The 24,632-nt window shown below is 40.6% G+C and overlaps 1 protein-coding gene across 2 annotated transcripts in view; it reads right to left on the bottom strand.

Annotated features, from left to right (window-relative positions):
• Positions 1-23,546, bottom strand: part of slc44a5b (solute carrier family 44 member 5b) — a 37,482-nt gene extending 13,936 nt beyond the window's left edge. For both annotated transcript variants that reach the window (XM_062395983.1, XM_062395982.1), the window contains exons 1-6: positions 23,156-23,546; positions 8,336-8,384; positions 3,127-3,200; positions 1,442-1,526; positions 742-826; positions 500-613 (exon numbers count right to left, since the gene is read on the bottom strand). In XM_062395983.1, the coding sequence (XP_062251967.1) occupies positions 500-613; positions 742-826; positions 1,442-1,526; positions 3,127-3,200; positions 8,336-8,384; positions 23,156-23,192 (444 nt within the window). In that variant the 5' untranslated portion in view covers positions 23,193-23,546. The remainder of the gene's footprint in view (positions 1-499; positions 614-741; positions 827-1,441; positions 1,527-3,126; positions 3,201-8,335; positions 8,385-23,155) is intronic.
• Positions 23,547-24,632: the final 1,086 nt, after the last annotated feature.

Genomic DNA, 24,632 nt, shown 5'->3' with positions numbered 1-24,632 from the left:
CAGAAATAAGATGTGACCGAGCTGGACTTCATCCTGTCTGATGTAACACTGCCATACATGAGTTGGTGTGGGAAGGGAAGTTGATGATTCAGTTCTAACAGTATGACTGAGCTGTTTGGTGCTCCCACGCACCACCTCAATTTCTGATCATTACAGACCGTCATGTTAACGTCACCGTCACTGAAGACACAACAGGGCTCTGATGTGCATCGGTGGCTGCTCACTCTCTTATCTGCCAGTCTCTCAAAGCACATTCGAATGAGCTCTTCATTATTAAAAGTGTGCAGATAAAAGAGATCTGAGGATTGGATAATTCTGGGGACAATTATGAACAAAATGTAAAGTCCCTTGATATAATGCAAGTTGTGATTTGGTGCTAAACAATTCAAAGTGAGCGAAAATGGAAAAATAAGTACCTGTAATGCAGTTTGTGAGTGCTCAAAGGAAGAGACACACTGGAACACATGAAAAAAATGGACCACTAGCCACTGTCTCTCACCTTACTGCCAATCTTGAAGCCCGGTTTGCAGAATTGCTTGTAATATTCCCAGTTTTTGGTATTCCACGCATCCAGGAGAGTGGCAAATCTGTCAGGGCACTTGGAGACACAGAGCTGGAGGAGACAACACATCATCTTAATGAGAAAGCCCATCAATCTTGCATAATCGAGCGTGGAGGGAAAAGGCAGAAGAACGGCATTATTCAGAGAGCTGCTCGAAGGAGCTTGATTCAATGTCTTACCTGGGTTGTAGGGCACTGGAGGTTAATTAAAACTGCAGGATTGGCACATCTTAACATGTTGAAGTAGAATAATATGGCTTTGTTTCTGTGGAGAAGAGGCAGAATAGAGAAATGAGAAATATCTATTCATTTAAACACACAGATACACACACACACTGAGGATATTGACATAATGCATTTTCCAGCCCCAGCCATCACAACGTAATGTCTAACGCTGTTACTTAAGCTTTATTCTAACCACCGGTGCAGTGCCTGTTAGAATCGGCTGTTGAAGCTTGACTAATTACATGCCTGTCGTCATAAACACACCCGTTATTATGAATGCCCTGTTGCTGTGATCAACAATGTCACTCACTGTTACAAAGCTGTTAATGCAAAGTACTAATATTGAACATATTTGGAGTCCAAATACCACCAAAATTGCCACTGCACTTGTGAAAGTGATAAGATGAATGGTTCTCGAGATATGCAAGATACATACAGAATGAGACAATGAGGACCTGCCAAAATGTGCAAACACACAAGCACACACACTCGCACACTGTGCAATAAAGCCATAATTAATCACAAATAATCTCCCTGTATTGTTGTCGCCAAAGCCTTTTTCCAGAGTAGAGATAAGGATGGAAAGCATGGCAATTTAAAGAACATAATTACTCGTCCGTCCAATCATTCAGGAAGCAGACGTTTTTCCACTTACGCATTGGGTGTGTTCTTCTGGCCACAGAACTGACCGTGGCTGTCAGTTGGATAGACGACCTTCCTGGGGTCACCATGGATCCAGGCTGAAAATAAAAAACAGGCTTCTTTTAATTGCATGGACGATAACATTTGATGCCATACGAGACACATATGTCCTAACTAGTGAAATATATGAGGCCACTGGTCAACTGATTATCCTCCTTTCTCAGACTCTAAATTACCCATGCTATGAGTCTTGAAGTATGTTAATCAGACAGGTTGTCTAGTTTTTTTCATGTTATATATAGAAAATGACCTGCCACCTAAGGAAAGGAAGTGCAATAGTATTAAAGAAGATCTGGGTCAAAGAGGACCCTATTTAAGTCAATCACTTTCCGAGACGCAATTTACACAACAACAAGGGGAAATTATTTGGACGATTGCATGAATGGATGTTAATTGACAAGAGAAATTTGCACAGAACCAAACAAGCAAAAAACGAAAAAAAAAACGATCCTGTTTAATTTGTTCTGAGCCGTTCCTCTAGAATAGCAGCAGTAACCCTGAAATTCTATTTACTGAGCACAACACAGTGATGAGGATTCTCACCTCTCTATCAGTGGAGTAATGTTCTCAAAATGAGACAGTACAACCAAGACATTGTACAAGTCACTCATACGACTAAGATGATAAAACTGAAAAATGACACAGAAAAAACCCCCACCAAGTTCTTCAGCTGATTGCAGACATGTCAACGTTTATTCGAAGCCACATCCATTGTCATAGCTCCAGCTCTTTTTAAATTATTGCAAAACAGTAAGTCTTTCGCTTGCCTGGATTGAGACGTGACTCCAATGACAACAAGCTGGCAAGGGACAGCACTTCGGTGACAGTGCTGCGACCTTATTTCACCCTTATTTGGATGTTTGCAATACATACATATATTTATGTATATATATGTATGTATATGTATATGTATATATATATATATATATATATATGGGGGAGATTGAAAAAATAGATGTGTGGTCAGGCATGCTGGCTATAAATTAGGATTTGTGTTTTATGAGGAAGAGGTCAAGAAAAGAGCAAAATGAAAAACCAAGAGAAGAATGAAGAAAAAAAATAAAAAAACAAGAAAGAAAGGAAAGAAGAGCTAAGGGGGGAGAACGTAACAACTGCATGGCCTCAGTCAGCTGCAGACAAAGAGGAGTCTCTGTGACAGTTTAACAAACTAAATGGCTTTAGGATATGTTGAATGAAACGAGAGTTGGAAGGAATCACTATCCATCAAGTCAAAAGCTCGACTGGGACGTAAAACAGCTCGGACAACACAATCACCTCGAGTCAAGGAGAGTAGTGTGAGTCGCACCAGCTGAGGTGCTGAGACTCCTCGCCTGTGTTCTGGAGGGTGCTTTTAACAATCATCCATTTTGTTGAATGACCCACAATGAATTAATGTTAACATTTTAATATTGTTGAATAAACATGCAGAGAAATTCAGAGTACAAACTTTCCATTCATTCCACGCACTAGAGTGTTTTTTTGGAATCGCACACCAGGGCCGAACAGGCTATGTGAGCGATTCACACTTCCACACCATGAACATGTCATCACAGTTGTGCATGTCCACGTTTGTGTGTGTGCGTGTGTGGTCGTGTGTGACATTATGAAACTTAGCATGAGCAACGTGCCAAAACTCACCCACGGTACCCAGAGCGATGTAGCCGATGATGACAATGACGAAGATAACACAGCAAACCACATCAGTGCAGCTCCTGTGAAAAAAAAAGCAATGATGAGAAGTGTGGTGGAAAGCAAGATTACAAGAGACGACCAGAATTACCTCCCTGCGGTTGTATGCTTCTGCCAATCAGTTCAATTTCAGTCTCCATACATTTTATTCCAGATTCATCTCAGGTCAGCATGACCTTTGACCACTGAAGTCTCATCATTTCATCTTTGAGACCAAGTGACCACTCGAAGATTGGGAGATATAATGTTCAAGAGGCCTAAACATGTTTGTGAGGCCACTGTGACCAAATTTGAAAGGATATTCTCGAGGTGTACTTAAGAAAACACATTCAAGAGGGGAAAAAAGGGTTATTTGAGGTACAGTGACCTTGAACTTTGATCTCCCAAGTTCTGATCAGTTCATTCTTGAATCCAAGTAAATGTTTGTATGAAATTTGAAGATATAACCGCTCCTTTAGATAACATGGGACAGACGGACAACCAGAAAAGACAATTCCTCTGGCCACTAAAATATGGTTATTAAACACAGTTTGCTTTTGGATTCTTTTGTCTAAATCTGAATCATGAGGAAGTTCATTTAGCAAAGCATCCACAGAGAGAATTGGGAATTTGCTTCAGATGAATTAGGAAAAATATATAGTGTGATTCTTTCTGGGTTCAACTGTTTCATTGTTGGAAATTATGACATAGCAGCTGTATGATAAGTAAGTCTAAGATCTATATCTGGGTGCAGTGCTTGCCACCAGCGATGACATGTTGTCATCTGGATACAGTTTTTTTCAGAGACTGTTGAAGAGCTCTGCTGACTTTCTAATGAGACTCTGAATCCCCCCCAAGAATCCACTGTCCCACAGGCACAGAGACAGCTTTTTGAAAATTGCCTCCCTCTCAACAGTAGCCCCAGTCTGCTAGTTTAAAGCACTCTCTCAGATTCTCTCTCTCTCTGGGCACTTCTTCACTTTCTCTCCCATAACAAGCTTTCTTCCCCTCCTCTCCACACTGACAGAGGCTGTCAGTGCAGCCCCTATCTTAGCCCTCTTTCCAAACTATTCAGACTTTGAGTACAGAGCCCAGCCTTGAATAAAGCAAAGTTCAATCCATTGCACAATGTGTATGAGGGACGTAGCCTCCTCCTAACACAATATGCTACACAAATGCACTTGACACCCTTGGTTCCTTCCGCTTTCAACTTTTCTTCTCTTTCATCCACAGGCGCAAAGCCAAGGTCAAGAGGAGGCCTGAGCTCAGAGATGTGACAGGGTTTCCTTTGTGTCGTTCTTTGAGGAGACTATTGTACTTGTTTTTTATGCAGCATGGTTGTCACAAGGGCCCTTCATATGTGAGCAGCTCCTCTGCCTCAGAACACATTCTCATGATAGACCACTAGACAATCATTAGAGCACTGATGTACACATACAGAGGATATCAGCTGGAGGATCAAGCAGTACTAAGGGATAAAACCGTAATGAAACAGGTACTAATGCATTAATATTAAAATGCAAACACAAGTTCAACCTAAAGATTCATTTTTGCACGATGGCCTACAATTAAAATGAATACATTTATAGTGTTTTTGATTAATTAAATAATTATTATTAAATGAAATTTTAGTTATTGTTTCTATAAATCTGAATAGTACTTGTTTTCTCAAAATTACTGTATTTATATGAGCATTTATATAATTTTATATAAATACAGTACATATTCACTTCTTATGAGTTATTAGCTATGTATTTCTTCTATTTTACTTAACCTGCATTGATTGATCATTTTTCCTCTAGTACGATTTGTTCCTAGATTTAACTGTAATTTAATTTAAACATTATGCTTGCTTACATCCATCTATCAATGTATGGGGAGGGGGCTACATAACTCACATTTATTATATAATGCTATTATTAAATGTACTTTTATTGAGAACATGACTTTATTTTAACTGCACCTTTAGTGTAGCTAGCCTCTAAGATCAGAGTCAGCTGTTTAAATTAGGCTTGCACTGTTAAAGATCTTATATTGTCTGCATGTGCAGCTCCAGTTAAGAGGTGACCCTGCATTAATAACTGCAGTAAAACCTGCAATCTATGTTAATGGTTGGATGGGGAGTCTTTCCTGTCCCAGCAGGACGGGTTACACCCTTCGTTTCTCCTTTCAGAGTAAGATTATTCCAATATCATTACTCTTATCTGAATTTCATTAGGACCTTACCTACGTGCAAATGCAACATTTTATATCTCCGCTCAATAGCTGGGCCACATGTTTGGAGCTGATAATAACTGACCCACAGGTCGTCTGTATCTTCAGGCAAAGATTCCAGCATCAGGTAAAACCTCAAATCTGATGAGAATAAAAGAGTGGTTGGTTGTGAAAAGACTTAGGGTCTTTATTTTAAGTTTTTTACTCTATTTTGTAGGCAATCACAGGCAGTTAAAAGTGTCCCACATCTCTGCCTGGTGATCACAGTAAGGGAAATGGACTGTATAAAGTTACATCTACCCTTTAACCTTATCGCACTGTCAGCACAGTGTGGGGTTTAGTGTTTTGCCCAAGAATAAATACTGGGGGATCAAACCACCGAGCCCTCTGGTAAGTTTATTTCCCTCTCTACCTCCTGAGCCGCAGCCGCCAAATATGAAAAGTGTACAGACAACCTGCCACACCACCAGCCAAGCTGTAGCTGATATTGTGCATGTTATTATTAACAAAAGGGAGACAAGGGAGTACCATCTCATTTCATTCAAAAAGAGCAGGGGGAAGAGCTGTCTAGGTTGCCATGGTGACAAGTGCATTCTTTGTCTTTCGTTTTCCTCTCTATCCTGGATGGAGGATAAGTTAGCCATCATTCAGCCTCACATACATGGTGATTAGAGGAGAAGATGTGAGGGGTGGCATTCTAAAGCACGTCTGGTCACTCCTTCACTGTTAGTAAAGAACTGTCTCATTACCCAGATCCTTCATATAGACATGACATCATTATTTGGATAAAGTGCAAACACAACACCACAGGGCTAATATAACATATCATTTGAAGAATGTAGAGGAAAAGAGAGATGAGGGGAGTTACAATTATTATTTTTCATTCTCTTATCTTGGGAGTTCAGGCCCCATGGACAACAAGTCAACCTGCAAATCTATTCTGACTCCCACCTGGCCTCAGAACTCTTCAGCAGTCACTTGCACATACAAGGACCAAAGCACCACCCTGCTTGTGTACCACGCTGGCAGGCAGTGATGCTTAGAAAGAAAGAGATTGCACTGGTAGCTCCGTCTGTGCATGGAAACCTTTGTGTCAGTGTTATATTTGCAAGGTTGACACTCCGCAGGAGCCAAGGTGACACAGATGGCAGCGATGGAGCTGGATAGCGTGGTCGCCATTGAATCGGAGATTCTGCCAGACTGCCCCTGCTTTGTAACAGACATTATCAGGAAGAGATATTTGTAGGCCCAGATTTGCACACAAAAGAGCTATTTCACACGCTCACAAGAGCTCATGTGAGAAGCTTTTCTGACAAACACAAGCCTCTTTAAGGTAAGCTGCCACATATGCTGTGAAAGGACAGAGAACCTGATTTATACTAACATTTACAGTTACTGGTTGCACCTTTTTTTCGGAAACTGTAAAACCTGCAGTAATTGAGCCGTGACAAGTATTGAATGGCTTCGGCACTTAGTCCACAGAACCCCGACGCTGCGCCACCGCTGCTGCACAAAGAACAGCTTCTCTATTTATTAGAAGGCAGGTGAAGCCTGTTTATTCAAACTATATTAATATGGAACGAATCACATGTCCAAATCGCACTAATCTAGACAATACACATTACAGACAAGTTTGAAACCAATAAGATGAAAGATTCCACATACAGACAGAGATTTCGCGAATTATAACATAGATGAACTGCTGTAAATTTGACACCGATTGCAACTAAATTCTTCTTTTTATAGCTGGAACCAACTTTAATTAACACTCTGTCTGCACTTGTGTCTGGTCCACTTCTGTACGCAGTGCTCAGCAGCAGATACAGTAACTTCATTTAGCCGTTGAGCTCAGATGAAAACAAGACGACCACGGAGTCAGTTCACTCCCAGTTCTCATTAGGAAAAAAAGCCTTAGAGCCACAGCAACATCAAAGTATCCTCGGTGCCTTCATCCAGCCAGAGCAGTGGAATGGGCTGGAGAGGTTGGGATAAAGAGACACGGGAGGACTGAAACATGCCTTCCCAGCAGCCTGCCGACACTAACACTGCACATAAAAGAGATCAGAGCCTACATTGCCCCAGAAAATGACTAAATCATAAAATAGCCCTGTGGTGACGCCCTTGAAGGTTTTGCTTTATCGCAACAATCTGCTATTCATTGTAATATATCATGGCAGTTTAAAAATTTAGACTTGAGTTCAAAAACAAGATATATATTATACAGTTTTTTTAAGGGAAAATCTCCACCCTGAAGTTTGTGTTTCTGTGCTTCTATAAGTCGAGGATAACACCTGTTATGCACCATTATCTTTTCATATTTGTATTAATGTTAGTTTAATAATAAAACAGATTTTTCAGATTAAAATCCACAAATTTAAGTCCCAACCTTTACCATCAATGTTAACAATGTAATGTTTATTAAAATATATAATCTGTTAAATGATGATACAGTTTCTAAACAACTACATAAACAAATGTTAGAGCACTACATTTATGACATGTGCTGCTAATTGATAAATGGGGGGTATTTCATTTTCTCCCTCTAATAACCCCCCCGATGTGCTGACAACATCTGCTTTGGGTTTATCCGGCTGGTAATGTGTGTTATTGTGCCAACTCCAGCCATCGGCTTGACTTACGGCCATTGATCTGTGTGGTGGAGTGGAGAGAGCTGCCAGCAACTCAAACTTTATTAATGCAACATGACAAACGATCAATCCGTCAGTTGCGTCACGGCCATGTGTGCCAGATAGATAATACAATGGGTAAAAATCAATGCACATATAAGAATCAGACGTTGGAAGATAATGACTGGTATACAAGGGTCAGTTCTTTCATATTACAAAAAAAACATGAAAGTGGATCAAATTCTATCCTGACTGGGTGATGACATAAATGTGTTTTATAAATGTATTTGTCAACATATCTGTAATGCAAGAGGTGAATTGTTTAGTTTCTGTCATACCTGTTATGAACCGGCCCTCTGAAGTTTGGGTCAAACTTGCGTGGCTCACCTAAAAGACAAGAAAGATATTTACAGATTAGTTGACAAAAAAAACAAAGAGCTGTTACAAGAAAAGGAATGGAGGTTCACTGATAGAGCATATAGATGAAAAAACACAAAAAACTGTTCAATTATCTTTATTTCACCAAATAAGGTAAAAGATCCTTTTCATTTATTTGTTGCTTTGACTGTAATGTAGTGCAAGAGGAAACGGATCTGACACAGAGAACAACATATCTAATCATATATAACAGTCATTTTATTACACTGACACCACACACAAGTTTGAGACCAAAGTTAACCTGCTGTTCGACTGGCCAGGACAAACTAGGTCATTTCCCAGTGCAGGTTGCCTCACAGGACTGAGAGGAAGAGGGATGATCAGACTAAGCCCGAGCAGTAACGACCAAAACAATGTACCCAACATGGAAATATAATAAATCATTTTAGCGACTCTTATGCCAAACAGCTTATCTGGGTCACAGTGAGGACTTCCCAATTTGACCCAGCAGAGTATACACTGAACCACAGTTGTGAGCGCCATCAGTCACCTGAGGGACTAACTCTGACTGCGTGCGCTTGTAGGTGTGACGGAGCGCACGCATTTGCATTCATCATCAGCTACTTCTTGGTTGCCTTGAGTAGTCTCTACCCCAGTGGAAACTAAGCACGACATGTTCCTCAGGACCTATTAATCATCAAACATGGAGCCCAATATCTCCAAGCCGCTGGGGGAGACATAGGGGTAGCATAAGTGGGCCTATCTTCCATCTCCCCATATCCCAAACTGATCCAACCGAGAGACGTACACGCCAAGCTTGGTTCTGAATGTGTTAGGAGTTGACTACGGGTCTACGCACAAGCAAATATGGTAGTCCTGTTAAAATGAACTATAACATGTTTTAACTTCTGAATTTGTTGACAAAAATGTGAATGGGTGGAGCTAGTATCTTCCATACTGACGATATCAGAGATTTGGTGGTGTGTGACGTCATGCCGGGGATCAAACCAGCTCAACAAAGATGCTGGTGCTGGTCACAAAATCATTTTAAAATCACAGCATTTAGCATTAGCATTTAATCTGTCCTAAATAACAAGCAACACTGTATCATCCAGTACTTATTGTATAGTATTATACTGATAATGACGTCATGAATGGATAAAATAGCCGGATAAATATTGAAAATCGCAACAGAGTAAAATAACAAGAAAATGTTGTCCCTTAAGTCTTTTGTTGACCAGAAATCTGTCAATTGAGAAGATAGACTATAACAAGAACAAATATATTATTAGCTTGACAATGTTATATACTGCCTGGACACAGTAACAGCAGTTAAGACATTTAAATCGGTAGCAGCTGCAAAATCGGAAACACTTTAGTAAAACAAATGCGTGCAAAAAATGTCCCTCTATTTATGTCAATATAACAGATTCAGCACGGTAAAGCCAACAGATGCTTCCTACACATAGCCAGCTATGCATCCGAGTGAGATCGAGTGAGCGAGTTAATCACAGCGACCGGCAATTGTCTGGCTGGTGTGAAATTCCTACATGCTGTGGCAAAAAAAGGTTTCCAGAGCCACAAATTCTGCGTGAAGAAAACATGTTAAAAAGCCAGAATGTTAACATGTAAACACATTCCACTTGTAAATGTATATAAAGAGGTTGTATTTCTGAATAAGGATATTCAGAGTTCTTTAACAAGGTCCACACGCCCTGGGAGCTGTACGGTACAAAAAAAATGTAAAAACAAAACCTGCAAAGTCGGTTTTATATTTCCACTCTTGCTCTTCATGTGCTTTCCCAATTTCCTCCTTCATCTTCAGTGTGCTCTGAACCATTTCCCTGCTGTTGTTTCTCTACCGCAGCAGCATCCGTGTGAAGGATAGAGATGCCAACAGCAAAATAATGTCTGGGAAAGTAGCAAGCCCAGGAGGTGTCCTTAAGCTGCACAGTCAGCAGCAAAAACTGCCAGGACCACAAACTGTGCTTGTATTTAACTGAGTCACATTGCTGCTTTGGTCCATTGTTACATGCTGCCTATTGCAGATGGTCGACAGCTTTGTCAGATGAAGGGCTGCAGGTATCAGACGTTACCTCTTTGAACCACTGGCTGGTCTCATGACTATACATGGGACATCTGCTGAATAATGAGGACATTCCTGACATGGAAGTGAAATGACAGTACCACCACTTCCTTTTCTTTTACACCGAAGCAGAGTGAGCATTTAACTTTATTTAAAAAAAAAAAGTATTGAGAGGTCCACTTCCTTTTTTCTACTGTCATATGACCTTCGATATCTGTTGGTTGTCACTGAAAATCATTCATTTGCATTTGTGTTTCAGGTCTAAAAATGGGGGATGTTCAGAGTAAATTACTGAACCAAGGACAAAGTGTCACCAGACCAGGTGCTCACTGCAGCATTTGCAGGGCACTGACATTGAATATATGAGGATAAGAGGACCTTGTATTATACCTGTCTGGAATAATGCAAACCTTAATGCAAACGCACAAGATAATACACACACAATCCAGTTCAATGATACAACTTGAGAAAATTAAAGTTACTTAACTATTTGTTCCCGATACACAAAGGTGAAATGAACGATGCTGCTAAATGAACAACTTTGACAAGAATGCTGAAATGAGTCAACTGCCAAGGCTACATCGATATTAATACATTTTCGTTTTTTAATACGGTGTTGGAAAACAAAAAGGATCTCTGTCCAGTAGTGTTTCAGCTCTGCATCAATAATTATTCCTGTCCATACTGTCCACCCACCTGAACAAGTATATATTACACATGGCATGCACATGCTGCTGTAGCTGCTAAATGTAGCAGCAGTGATGAGCTTTAAAACTAAAAGAAACAGGGTTTGCCATTTAAATGGTTTAGTTAAAAACATTTGACTTGATGACAGCTCCATATCACTTTCAAAGGCAGCAACATTGCACAATACAAGGTTTTTCCTTAAAAGTTACAAGTTACCTTCCATTACTTGATATATCTCAGTGGTTGTTGCTTCAGCATTAAAGAAGGAAGGGCAAGATCACATCAGAGCTAACTAGATGTACCACTCCTGGGGTTGAGCAAGATACTTAGATAGCTACTAGATTGTATCCAATGCAAGCTATATATATATAGTAAAAATGGATATTCAACACAGGCAGGTCTCTATAGGGCGGGTACCAAGCGGTAAAAACAGGCTGCTCCATATGGCGAGTGCAAGCTGAATCCCACTGATATCATGGAGGGTCAGTGGTGAGAGGACAGATTGTGGTGCGGATCAGGTGGGGAGTATCAGGGAGTGAGCCTTCTCAGGAACAGATCAGTGGTTTCTTGAACAACCTACTGTTTGGAGCTGTGGCCCTGTGACAGGAAGCCAGGAGAATCCCATGTGAAGATTTGGTGCTGTTGTGAACAAATCTGTGCATAAAACCTCACGCTCTGTTGTGTGAAAGTCAAACTGCGGGGGGAAGTTGTACCCATTCTCCGGACTTTACCCGTAGGTCATGAAGTTTGTACCCATTCTCCGGACTTTACCCGTAGGTCATGCCTGAAAATGCCTTATGAGATGTAGTTGCACTGACAAAGTAAGTGTTTATACTGGAAAAGAATACACACACACACACACACACACACACACACACACACACACACACACACACACACACACACACACACACACACACACACACACACACACACACACACACACACACACACACACACACACACACACACACACACACACACACACACACACACACACACACACACACATTGAAGAGGATTACAATCCTCTTCAGTCTCACACAATAACTTTCAGGTGGCAGAGCATTTGCTTATTCGGCGAAGCTAAATTTAGCTTTAGCTGATGTTACTCCTCTCTACATCAGCCTGACTATTTCCAAGGCTGTAAGAGTTTCTTCTGGCCCACAGAGCAGATTTGAGTGGAGGGATAAGACAGAGTGGTGAAGATCTTTTAGCGATGCCAGGCCACCAGCAGCCTCTGCATTAGATGGCGGCTGTTTGGGCAGCACTGCGGTCTGGCAGTGTGAGGGATGAGGCTGGTGGTCTGGATGTGTACTGCTGGCTGAAGTCAGGTTGAATGAGGGTCTGTTGTCAACAACAGTTGGAAAAAGCCTGGCAGGCATTCTACACAGGGACAGCTAGGGTCGCTCTTAACACCACTAACTGCTTCTCTACTCTATTGACATAGTGTTGGATAATGCAACCGTGTCCCGACTGTGAAACAAAACAATCGTGGTGGCTATCAAAAGCTTAAAGGAAATGAGGCTAGATGGGATGAGGAATTACACATCAGGATTATACAAACGCTTTGGCAATAATCTTCACTCCCTAGTATCATTTGCATTTGTATCTAGTATACAAGATCAATAAGATCTATGGATACATTCACAGTTAACTAACTGTGACACACATTAAAATTGTTTTTTAAAATCCCTTCTTCTAATGACTCTAGCCCCCTGTGGCCTTAAATGATTAGTGGTATAGATAATGGATATAATTCCTTCTACTATCATGATGTTAAAAAAAGCACTCATCGAAAGATTGAAAAGTATTATGATGATGCATCAATTTGAAGTCCATATAGATTCAATATTTAAGTATAGAGGTTATTGGCTATTAAGAATCATCTTAAGCGTGCCTGTGCTAGAAGAGAGCCAGTTTTAATAACCTGGTGATAAAAACTCAAGGAAAAGTCACAGTAGCAGTTATTCATCTTATTTCACAATTTTGAAAGTGACTTAATTGTGCACTTATCTCCTGTGGTACACTCTATCACAAGGTTAGACTGCTCTGGGATTATGAGCATATTATTTTAAAGCTTGCAAAGAGTGTCTCCAGCAGCAGAAGGTCATATCAGGTCTATAGGAATACCTCTGCGTATGGATTAGATGTCCATGAATCCTATTGGGACACATCACCAAAAGCGGATGAGAACAACAGAGCTACGGCCCTGTGATATTTGAAGTTCCACACTGAATAGCAGCTGTTTGCTAACCAACCACACATATATCGGAGCAGAGGAGAGGAGTTTTGATAGATGTGGCAATCCCAACTGAGAGCAACATCAGAGAGAAGAAGTATGATCAAGAAGTACTAGGGGCTGAAGGAACATCTGGAACAGATGTGGAGGGTGACGTCTAAAGTAGTCCCAGTGGAAATTTTTAGGAGTAGGAGCTGTCACACCATCAATGGGAGAGTGTCTCTACCAAATTCAGGTACAACAACTGAGGTCTCTGTTTGGAGGAGTGCAGTTTGCTAATGAAATTACATCACTCAACAGAAAATATGGATGTACAAGAAATCAAGTAATAATCATACAGTACAGTGCACCATCCATTGTAAAACTTATCCCTACACCCTACCCAAATTTCGTACCTCGTCTCTGTACATCCACTTCACTGACAAATCAACATTGGCAGACACAGGCACCAGTGTCCCTGGACTAGACTGTCCAACACAGGCCTCTTTCATATTGTGGTCAGGCAAACAGCTCGAACACTGCAGGTGCTTCACATGGGTTCGGTCAGAGGGGCCATTTAGAAAATACTTTTTTGTTGTTTTTACTCTGATTCATAAATGTTTCCAAGACCTGGAGGGAAAGTGCCGTTAGACTGCACTTTTGAAAAAGCTAAAGTTGGGGTCAGAGACTTTGAATATTCAGCTAAGAATAAGCAAAAAAGGAGAAAGCAAATGTTAAATATTCAGAATAATAATGTTGCTCAGCAGGGTAGGCACAGTCTCAATGCTGTGTACAGTATATTCATTCATATTTGATGAAAGTGCAGGCTTCTGTCAATCCAAGGAGGGAAACAACATCAGTAACATGGCTGTGGGCCTTTGAGTGTTCCTCGACTCTGTATTTAAAAACTTGCCGTTTTCCGGCTTCTCCTGCAATGCTGGTAACAGGGCGCTAGTAAGAAAGCAAACGATAAAGATAAAGGGGCCAGTGAGTCTGTGATAAGATAAAAGAGAAGAGGAGGTCATGGGTAGTCTATGGAGCGGAAATTCTTTATCAAGGTTTCTCAGCTAAACCACAAACACATTCACAAACTCAGCGGACTTGAGAGCGTCATGGTGGGCAGTGATTTACTGGCAAGACTTCACTTAAGTCAGGAAGCACTCTCACACCCACTAACCCCTGTCACATCATGCCCACACAGACACAAACACACATATTCACACACACATGAATTGCGAACCGCATCGTGATCACACAAGTCTCTCACACTCCCTGGATGAGGAAAAAAGAGAGAGACTTGGAGTCCCTATCTGAAAGAATCAGAGCAATTTAAAAACCTTTAGAAGGCGCACTTTCTTCGTAATTTGACATTTTTGAAGAGAAAATTCACACAATCACACTCTGTGTTACACCAACACGCTCCCGTTCTCTCGCCCTCCTGAATCCTGAAACATCTTTTCGGTCTTGCTCTTATTTTCCCTCCCTGGAGAGAAGCAAAACGTTTAAAGTACTCGACTCCTTATTGAACCAAGACAACAACATCCACATCTCTGGTTTAGGTTCACTCAGCACAGTCCCTTTGGGAACCTCATAACTAATAACAGATGTTAGAGGACTGTATATGTATTTGGCATAACTGGCTTCGTAGCCCACTGTGTTATCTTCCATCAGTGCACGAACGGTGCCTAATAATTATATTTTCAGAGGGAAGGAGTGCTATCTGACATCCCCTAAAATGCTGAGAACAGTGAGATCTACGCCGGGATTTGAGCCCCAAAGGGGGAGTTAGCATCTGAGAGTGTCAGACGCTGACAGCTGGCCTGCTGCTCCAAGTGGAGAGGCAGTATTGTGGCTGGTGCTTTGTGACCTTGGTTACTTCTGTGGGAGCCTCCAGGCATGTCAGTGGCAGCCCTGTGTAAGACTCACAACTTTGGATCAGTGACAGGCTCAACCAGCTTTGGCCTGGATTTATAATGACTTAGAAATAAGCGGGGCCACTTTTTCATATCCAAATATGCAATACACACAACGATGTGTAGAAAGACACATAGTTATACTTATTCTATACCAACCAATTTAGCAAGTATACGCTGGGGATTTTTTAAATGTGTGTACTGTCTGTCTGTGTCTATTGCTGGATCAATCGACCTGAGCGTGAATATTGATTGTATCAATTCCCACAAATTCCAGATGCTAGTGCGTATTAGTATTTTTTTTGGCCAATTAAAAAGAGGCCATTGTTTACACACCTGTACCGGTACAAGTGTAATTTCCTTCAAGGCTTGATTAATTTCACGTTTCCACCAATACAGCTGCCTCCTGTTCAGGTTTGTTTTTAGTAATTAGCGTTGGTATTTTGAACAACCCAGACAAAATGTCGCAGATGACTCAATTACTTTCACAACAGTATGCACAGAAAATGTATCTGCAGTGGAAATAGGTTACAGTAAATAATCTCACCCTGCAGGCAGACCTTTCACATGTCTCAGGAAAATGAGGTTTCAGATCCTGTAAAAGATTAAATGACTAATTAAGATGGGGATTTCTTTCCTGTCTATGTTGACAAAAATATCCTGACCTTGGCCCCTTTATGAAAGTTCGTTATAACCGTATGTGACCGTACACACATGATTAAGTGCTCTAACCAGCCACCGTCAGCCGGACAACGCCGCTGGCTTAACACACTTGTCACATTAATCATAGAGTCGTAGTTGTGATTTTGGTTTATTGTGATGTAGGGAATGGAACAGGACTGACGGTCACCAGGCTGCGTTCCCGTCTGACCCCGGAGGATGTTAACATGCTCATCTTTCTCAACACAAACCCGTAGACTGGTGCTGAGGCTGTATGTGAGTTACTTGTTATTTTTATGAAGCGTTCTCGACTCGGTGCCTTGTTTGATAGTATTGAGTTACATCTGGCAAAACCTGTCAGAACTAAGTATTATATAGATGTAGTTAAGTTGTTGTTTAACATTATGTTTTTTATATTATTATTATTTTATTCTGGAGAAAAAAAAGCGAGGGTCAGTTGTGTTTAGCAGCACCGGCTTCTAGCTGTCGGCTCCGCTGCTTAAGATTACGGCAGCGCATAATTTGTTCATCTTGTAATAAAGATCTCAATGAGGAAACACGCTTTGTTTTTTCACTTCATTTTAATATAGCCTATAAATACTGAATTTTTTAACTTGAAAATATGAATGTTTAATCGAAAATTCTTCATTAATTCTCCCGACGATCGATGAAGACTATTTAATCGAACGCCCATCCCTACTCACGACCACAACTCTTGTCTTAGAATCAACTGTATATTTTTCTGATATTTGCTGTTGAAGAAGCTAGTAAATACTTGAAGGTCATGTGGATGTTACACCCCACACAAACTAAAGTACAATGTGTATGTGTCCCATTTGCCACATTGCATTAGAGAATAGTTATTCTCTTCCTGCTATAAATAGCAAAAAAATGTCAGTGTGCTCAGATTTTAATGCCTCTAGTGTACAACTTGTGAGACACTAGGTAAAGGTTAAGTATGTAGCATTTGAAAACCCTTGTTATTAATGAAAATGGTGGCCGTCAAGTGAATTGCAGTCGGTATCCTTTGGTTTGTACATGTGTGTGAATGCCATAATAAACAGGCAAGCATACCTGAGCATTAACCGGAAAGTGAACTGATACTCAGACACGAGCATAAACGTCACGTCCTTTGGATTTCCCCGTAAAAATCTGTTCTTTTTCACACAATTTCAACAGAAATCAGTACGTTGAATAAATCTGCATACATGAAATTTTGATCAGCTAAACTCCTTAAATATCTCAGCAAACTGGGAAGGTGCACCTGAGCAACAAAGCTTGAACAACATCAGAGCACTTAGTCTCATTTGTTCTGATTTGTTTAGATAAAAATAGCTACATCATTTAGCACATTAGACCTAAAGAATAGTCACCTCAAGTCTCACTGAGCACCTGAGACTCAAAACCTATATGTCTTGCGTGAATGTAGCTGCATCTCTCGTCCATTATCCTCTCTATCTTGTGTTTCATCAGTCACTGTCAACGTCACTTAGTCTTTTAGTCAAAAACAAACTGACTGTATTTGTGCTGCAAATTGGAAATTTTAAGTCTCCTTGCTGTCACCTAGAGAGCCTCTCCACAGCAACATTTGTACCCATTTTTGCAGACTCTAACAAATAACTGTCTGTCGCTTACCTTCTGTGCAAAAGTATATTTCTGAAATGATTTATAGACTCACCCTATCATTAGAGTGAATAACATACATCAAACTTCCAGGCTAAAACACAGCTACCTCTTGAGAAAAGACATGTGAAATTAGTAGCAAAAGAAAATAACCTTGTTAAAAATAATGAGCAGATACACAGCAATAGTCTGCCATACATACAAATAAAATGTGTAGCAAAGAGTGAGCATTGGTCTTCATTTAAAACGAATATTTGAGGAGAGGACTATGACACTTAAAAATCCCTGAATAGCCCTTAGTCTTGGGTGCAAAATGGGCCTTGAGAGCCACAACCGTCTCTGACTGCAATTTCACAGGAGGAGGTGCTGAATGTTGAATGTTTTATTCGGAAACACAGTCCTCAGCTTTCTGCCAGGGCTCTGCATTGACTCGGTATAAAAATGCAGCGTTGAGGGGAGCTGCCCATGCGAGAAATTTGTTAATTAATTGTGTGCCGGACTAAACATTTTCTGTGGTCAAAGAAATCCTTATCTAAATTGTTACTTACAAACTTGTCACATAAGGACTAAACTCTATTTTTCTACTTTTCTGACTGACTGAACATTTCAGCTAATTATGCAAACATAGAAAGGTTATATAATACACCAGCCTCAAGTGCACACTTGAATCTGGAATGTAGAGCAACTGTGTTTGATGTGACGAGACGGCAGCTAGTTCGACTACATGAGTCAGTGATCTTCTTTTATGTTTGTTTCCCTTCATGTGCCAATTATATATGTTAAAAGAAGAATTCAACTTTATATAAGCCCTCGTCAACTTTAACAGGAACTGCATCTTACCATGTTCTTGTAACATTTTTCCCATTAAGATATAGATAACAATACCTATTAGCGAATACAACACACCGATCTGATACCAGTGCATTTTGAAAATACCAACTTATGAAACATATTTGAATCGCTTGGATCGATGATTGCTAGCTGTCGTGACAAATTAAAATAGTAATAAAAAAGAAGGAAATTTGTCATAACTGTATCCAATTACTTCCTTTCAAATAGCTTTAAAAGTATTACAAAACACATCCCTGTAATACTTGTGGAACAATCCAGTGACAGATATTGCCAACTTGCTGTCATTTTAGCTAGCTCTGGCTAAAGCTACTCTAAAAACAGTAATTGCAGTGGTAGTACAGTGAAATTGATGTGTTGAAGAAGCAAAGAAGAAGTCATTTCTGGGAAAAGACAATTGCAGTTTTACCGGCGTGGAACTAATATACTTAAAAGACGTGGTATTGGATAAGTTCATTGATTCAGACTATCGCTAATGCCCTACCTGGGATTTTCAACTGTATCAGAGGCTTTTCCAATGCTGGTAACAGATCATACCAATTTACATTATGTAAATTTCTCATGTTCATCAATCCCTCATCATCATGCCTTCTTTACCACTGCTACACTGGTTGTCCACGTTTCTCATACATGTATGGTGATAACATTTGTGCGAGTTTGAGAAAATAATGTGAGAAGACTAACACAGAACAGCCCTTGTAGTCATAAGCAGGTGTGTCTCCTCTACCTATTCCTGTGTAACAGTTGAGTGTCGCTACAATTTGGGAAGCTCAGAGAGAACCCCTTTCTTTAGGCTTAGGTACTGACATTCAGCAGATAGCTGGACAGGAAATAATCGGTTGGACAGTATCATCTGGCACAAAAAGCGGATTTTCTTTACTAAGCAGTGCACGCTTAGTCTGCATTTAAACAAATGCAGAGTGTGAAACATTTGCGGCCAACGTAATTTGACAACACTACTACGCGGGGGATGCTGAAGTGAATTGGTATTCTTGTTCTGTGGGACCAAAATACTTTGAATTGCTCCTTTGCCAAGTTAGCTGATGGAAATGAAGCAGCAGGGAGCCAATTACGTAAAGGAGCTGACCTAAACACAGGGAGGCACCATAAGTCTATCTCAGTCACTGGACACTGCTATGGAAAAATGATGTTACCTCATTAAATTGTCTCTGTGTATTCTGTGTGAGAGTGGAAGCTCGAGAAGATAATGCAAGCATACAAATATAAATATAAACATGTATACTTATGCACATAGACTGCATCTAAATTAAGGCTGAATACCAAAAACCAGTGCAGATCAGAAACTGGTTTTACATGGATGGTACCTACCAGACCGGATCACAACTCAGATTTACAATATCTAATTTCGGTGTTTGATGTATGTACTGAAGTAGTTACTCTGCTTCCAGGCAACATAGTATCACAGCATGTGCCTGGTTAACAATACATTTAAATTTGGTGGTAAGACACTCCCCATGTGGCTCTGGAAGCATGCAACATTAGCCTACACTTCGCTAGTATCTACGTAAAACTACAGTCGACACGACCAAAAAATGCCTTAAGCTAAATGGTGTAAAGAGGGAATTCCACGTAAACTGATTCCGAAGTGAAGTATACTTTAAACTGTTTAGAGGAAACATCAAATTGTAACTTCCAAATAGCCTTAGCTTAAAAGTTCTGTTCCTATCATCAAACACAAACCATATCAAAAACATATTTATCTTTTAGGTTCTGGCACCGTTTAGGCACCGTCACTGTTTCAAAAGTATTGATTTAGCACCAGAATCGGAAAAAACAAAACATTACCCAAGTCTTATCTAAATAGTGTTTTTAAACACACTGTGTTTCACTGCCCATTGAGCTCCTTAATTCTAACACTTTACACTCAATCTGCAACGCCAGGTTTATGGTTCATTTTAACATGACAGCATGAACTTGTAAACATGGAGTGAAAGAACGTTTGAAGGCCCCATGGTGGGCTGCACGTCTGCAGGGAGCAGTGAGAATCGACTACAGCTGACAGGTTACAGTTGTGATTGGCACAGTGTTGGAGTCATGCGGTCTGGGGGACACACAAGGTCAGTGTGTGGGTAAATAACAGGGGGACATAGTAGCTCTCCCCTATCAAGGGCTGTCAGGAGCAGAGTCGATGATGCCTGTGTCACTCTGAGACGGTGCAGCCACTGAATCTCACGGTCAGGCCTCGCTGATTCACGCCTCATACGAATTTATCACAACTTAAACAGATATTCGTGATATGATGCATTTCATGAGGCAGACCCTTCTGATACCGACAAGTGTGGTATAAAAAGTTAATAATCATATAAAATTATTCCTTGACCATAGTCCCATGAGAACAAATATTAAATAAAACTTGAAATTACATCTTTTTTATGTGAAACAATCATTTGTAAAGATGAGGATCCACTTAGTTCCTCACAATAGTCTTGTGGTAGCCTGTTAATATTTAAAATAATACAATTGTGAAAGCATTGAATAGTTATTTTAAATGGAAGATTTGTAAATAAAGACAAATATTGGCTGTAGACCTGCAGTCCTGGTGAAAATCACCAGTGTAAGTGACTCCTGGTTTCAGACATCTGGTGGTGATAAAGGATTATATTGCTTTTGTAAACAACATGATAACAAAGGAAGGCTAATGGACACAAAATCCACTCACAGATTAAATATGTCTATACACCGGATATGCCACAAGACACTAAATTATTTTATATTAAAACTGTTAACAGAGGACATTTTTTCCTTCATTACAAACCGCAATGCTGTTGCCGCAGATGCTACAATTATAGACTTTATAAAGATGGAGGATGTGTCTCCACTTTCTCCCACTATCCAAGAATGAAGCCAAAATATCTTGGATATCAATGCTGTCAATTGCGAATTTGGAGACAAAGATGGAGCAGCAGTAGCGATGTGACATCAATTCATGTGCACAACGGTGTCAGCTGTCAATCATAATATTTCACTGTGATTTTATATCATCAAATCTAATTGCACCAAATTTACTGGAAAAATGGGACAAAAAAACATCAGGTTGATAACAACTATAGCTAAACTGACAGAAATGATCTAAAAGAAAAATCTATAAGAAACGCACTTTTAATTCTGGTCCATGTTCCATCCCTTAATATGGACGAGGCAGGATTTATGTCCTACGCAGCAGTCGGCCACCAGGTGGCGATCAAGACATTAGAGCTCTTTCCTTACTGCAACACCCCAAGAAACTGTGCCAACTACCATTCGCCTCCACATTAAGAGCCTGGTTAATTAGAAATTCAAATTGGGAACACTAAAATAGTTTGTATTTGTGTTATCTGTTGTCTCGCATGTCATTCCTGTGCTCGGGGTTGGCAGGTGCTTTAATGTAAGGGAGGCCCTGTTTGGGTCTCTATATATTTCACTGCCTTTATATTTGTTGGTATTTTCATTGCATTTTATTCTTAAAGACTACAGATGAAAATTAGCCGCTGTGGCTAACTCTGGCATATTTTCAGAAATGCAAATAATAAGTTAGTATCACTGTCAAATAAAAAACTTAAGTAAAGTATATGAATGTGCACAGCATGAAAACTCTGACTTTTTTCTGTGACTTGCTCACTAACTTCTGGTTATCATCTCTGCTTCAGTGGTTAAGGGTCTCCGGCTGAAGACTCCGTTCATGCGCAGAGAAAACATTGGAAGGATGGGCGTTTCATTTTCTCTGAATGAAAATGGTTATTTTTTGGGGGGGTCAGACAACTTTATTAATCCATTTAAAAAAAAGATGGTAAAAAGTGTTTCAGCCTCAAACTACCAAACCAACCTTTAACAAAGGATGTAGATCAGTGTGAGCCAGTTTAGGGTTAACAAATTTGAAACGTTCAAGGAAAAAAAACACACTGAATTGGATATTGCACGATTCATAATGACAAAACTCTAGCATTAGTGCATATTTGACGACAATTATCCCAAATAGACTAAATCACAGCAAGGGGTCGAACATCATTCAGGATTAAGAGGATTAGTTGGAGCATTTCTAGACAATTTACTATCAACAAAGTTATCTCGATTGTTTATCATTGACGATTGTTGGGAGCAAAAATGTAAACAATTGCCAAATGTCACCTTCTCACTAGTGGAGGGGCTTCTCTTTGTCTAGTGTGATGACAGCATCTCGAGTTTCTCGTCTGGTATTGGACTTAAACAAAGGAATTCGGTGGCCTCGGGTTTTCGCTATTTTCTGGACTCGTCCCAGCCTGATCGAGCGATCATCGGAGCAAAAACAATCGATCATCCTGATCCTTTGCAGATGTGTGATGCTGAAGCTGTCTCTCGCCACAAAGACGAAGCAGAGGAGGAGGAGAGTCGAGATGGTTTCAGCAGGTAAACAACACAGCCCAAACAATGCAGGGCACAAATCAGAGCAAGAAAACACTCCACGGTGTTGACATGGGTCGTTTGGGCACGAAAACATGGAGGTGACCAAAAGCGAAAGGTCACTTTGGACATTAACAACCATTTAAATCGTTATCCCGTCGCTACTGCGTATTTGGTGCCAACCTTTAAAACAGCCCCCAAAACAGCCTCGCTAGCGGATGACAGCGGGAAGCTAGCTACACGTTCCCGTAAACCACAGCGTCATTCGGGCTAAAATACGAGAATGTCAACGATATACGTGGAAGACGAACAACAACAAAAAAAAAAGCCCTCCGCGGTTTACAACAAAGAAGAAGCGACTCACCGTAGTACGAGGAGGGGATGTCCGTCTTTCTAGCCATGGCACTTGGTAGGAGAGATGCACCGCCGTCGTCTGGGTCTTGGAGACCGCATATGAGAGTCGAGGTGGACTGCGGTGGAGTCGCTGCTGTCGGCGGATAAACCCGGGGAACCTGGAGAGGTCTTCTCGGGGCTCCGGGGCTGAGAGGATGCTGTGACCACGCAGCTGAGCGTCAGTCGTGTTTACAGCGCGACGTCATTAATTATTCCTAAACGGGCTTAAAGGGGCCCGCACCCCTTTGCTCCCCCCCCCTCCTGGTCCTGGCTCCCCTTTGTTGGGATGAGATCCAGTAAAGCTCTCCCCCGTCAATGTGGGTTCAGCAGCCGTGAACATCAGAGGGATTCAAACCCCCGAGCACAGGTGGACCGCGTTTCCCCACGTGCGCTGCAACAACACGAGTGTTTTCTTATTGTTGATCACAAGCACAAAGAACATGGGAGCCTGTGCACTGTGGAGAAACACTGACCTCGCCTGGTGTGTCCGCGGTACTGCAGCGCTTCCTCACTCCGTGTCCTCAGTTAGTTTCAAGAGATGTCTGCTTCGTCCATTTATATGCTGCTGCAGTAGAGCCTGCATTACCGTGCAGGTGTGAGACAGACAGTAAAGAAAACAGTACAACATCCATTGTGTATTTATTGAGTGTTTGTTCTTTCCTTTTTTTTTATCGGATTTGTCCAATGCTGTTTGTCCAATATTGCAATGTCATTCTCATGCAGACGTGGACTTATAGAAGATGAAGTTATAGGAGCGGCATCTCTCGTAATTTTATAATTAATGAATGCATCTGTTCTACATGTATGTGTTGTAATTTCCAATATATGCTGTAAATGTACATTGCATTTAATGGAAACCACCTAAAAACAAAAAAAAAACACATACAAGTGCTTATTTTTACATATACAGAAATGTTGTTGTACACTACATTGTTATGCAATTAAATAAATCTATCCATCTATCTATCTATCTACTAACCTAAAATATTGTAAATATAGTAAAGTGTAGGTGAGGTAAAAATTCCATTTGCAGAAGTGTTGAGTCTCAGGGAGCAATTACTCAAGACACTAAATTGAGCTTTGGAACCATTATGAGATGTTTGAGGATTTTTAGTGTCAATTATAGTGACGGGAAGTGTTTTATCTGTGACAGCAGCAGTTACAGGGATTCAACATGGATGTTTCCTGAATAGTAAGTGCACACATTGCCAAACCTCATCCCTTTTTTATGACAGAATAATTAAAAAAGTGAATACCTTGTGTCTTTGATGCACAATTGGATTATAAATGGGACATTTGATTTACATTAAACACTGAGATCTAAAAAGTAATGTCTAGTAATCTAGATGAAAGCAATGAGAGCTCAGGTTACAAAAGGCCGGTCATTAACAGGGGATGGACTTCACTGGGACATAACATATGTTGATGTGGCAGCTCCTGGCCGGTAG

The sequence above is a fragment of the Platichthys flesus genome, chromosome 9 (assembly GCF_949316205.1).
Source record: "Platichthys flesus chromosome 9, fPlaFle2.1, whole genome shotgun sequence".
Lineage (NCBI taxonomy): Eukaryota > Metazoa > Chordata > Actinopteri > Pleuronectiformes > Pleuronectidae > Platichthys > Platichthys flesus.
Note: the sequence above shows the minus strand (reverse complement) of the source record. Positions and strands in the feature narration are given on the sequence as shown.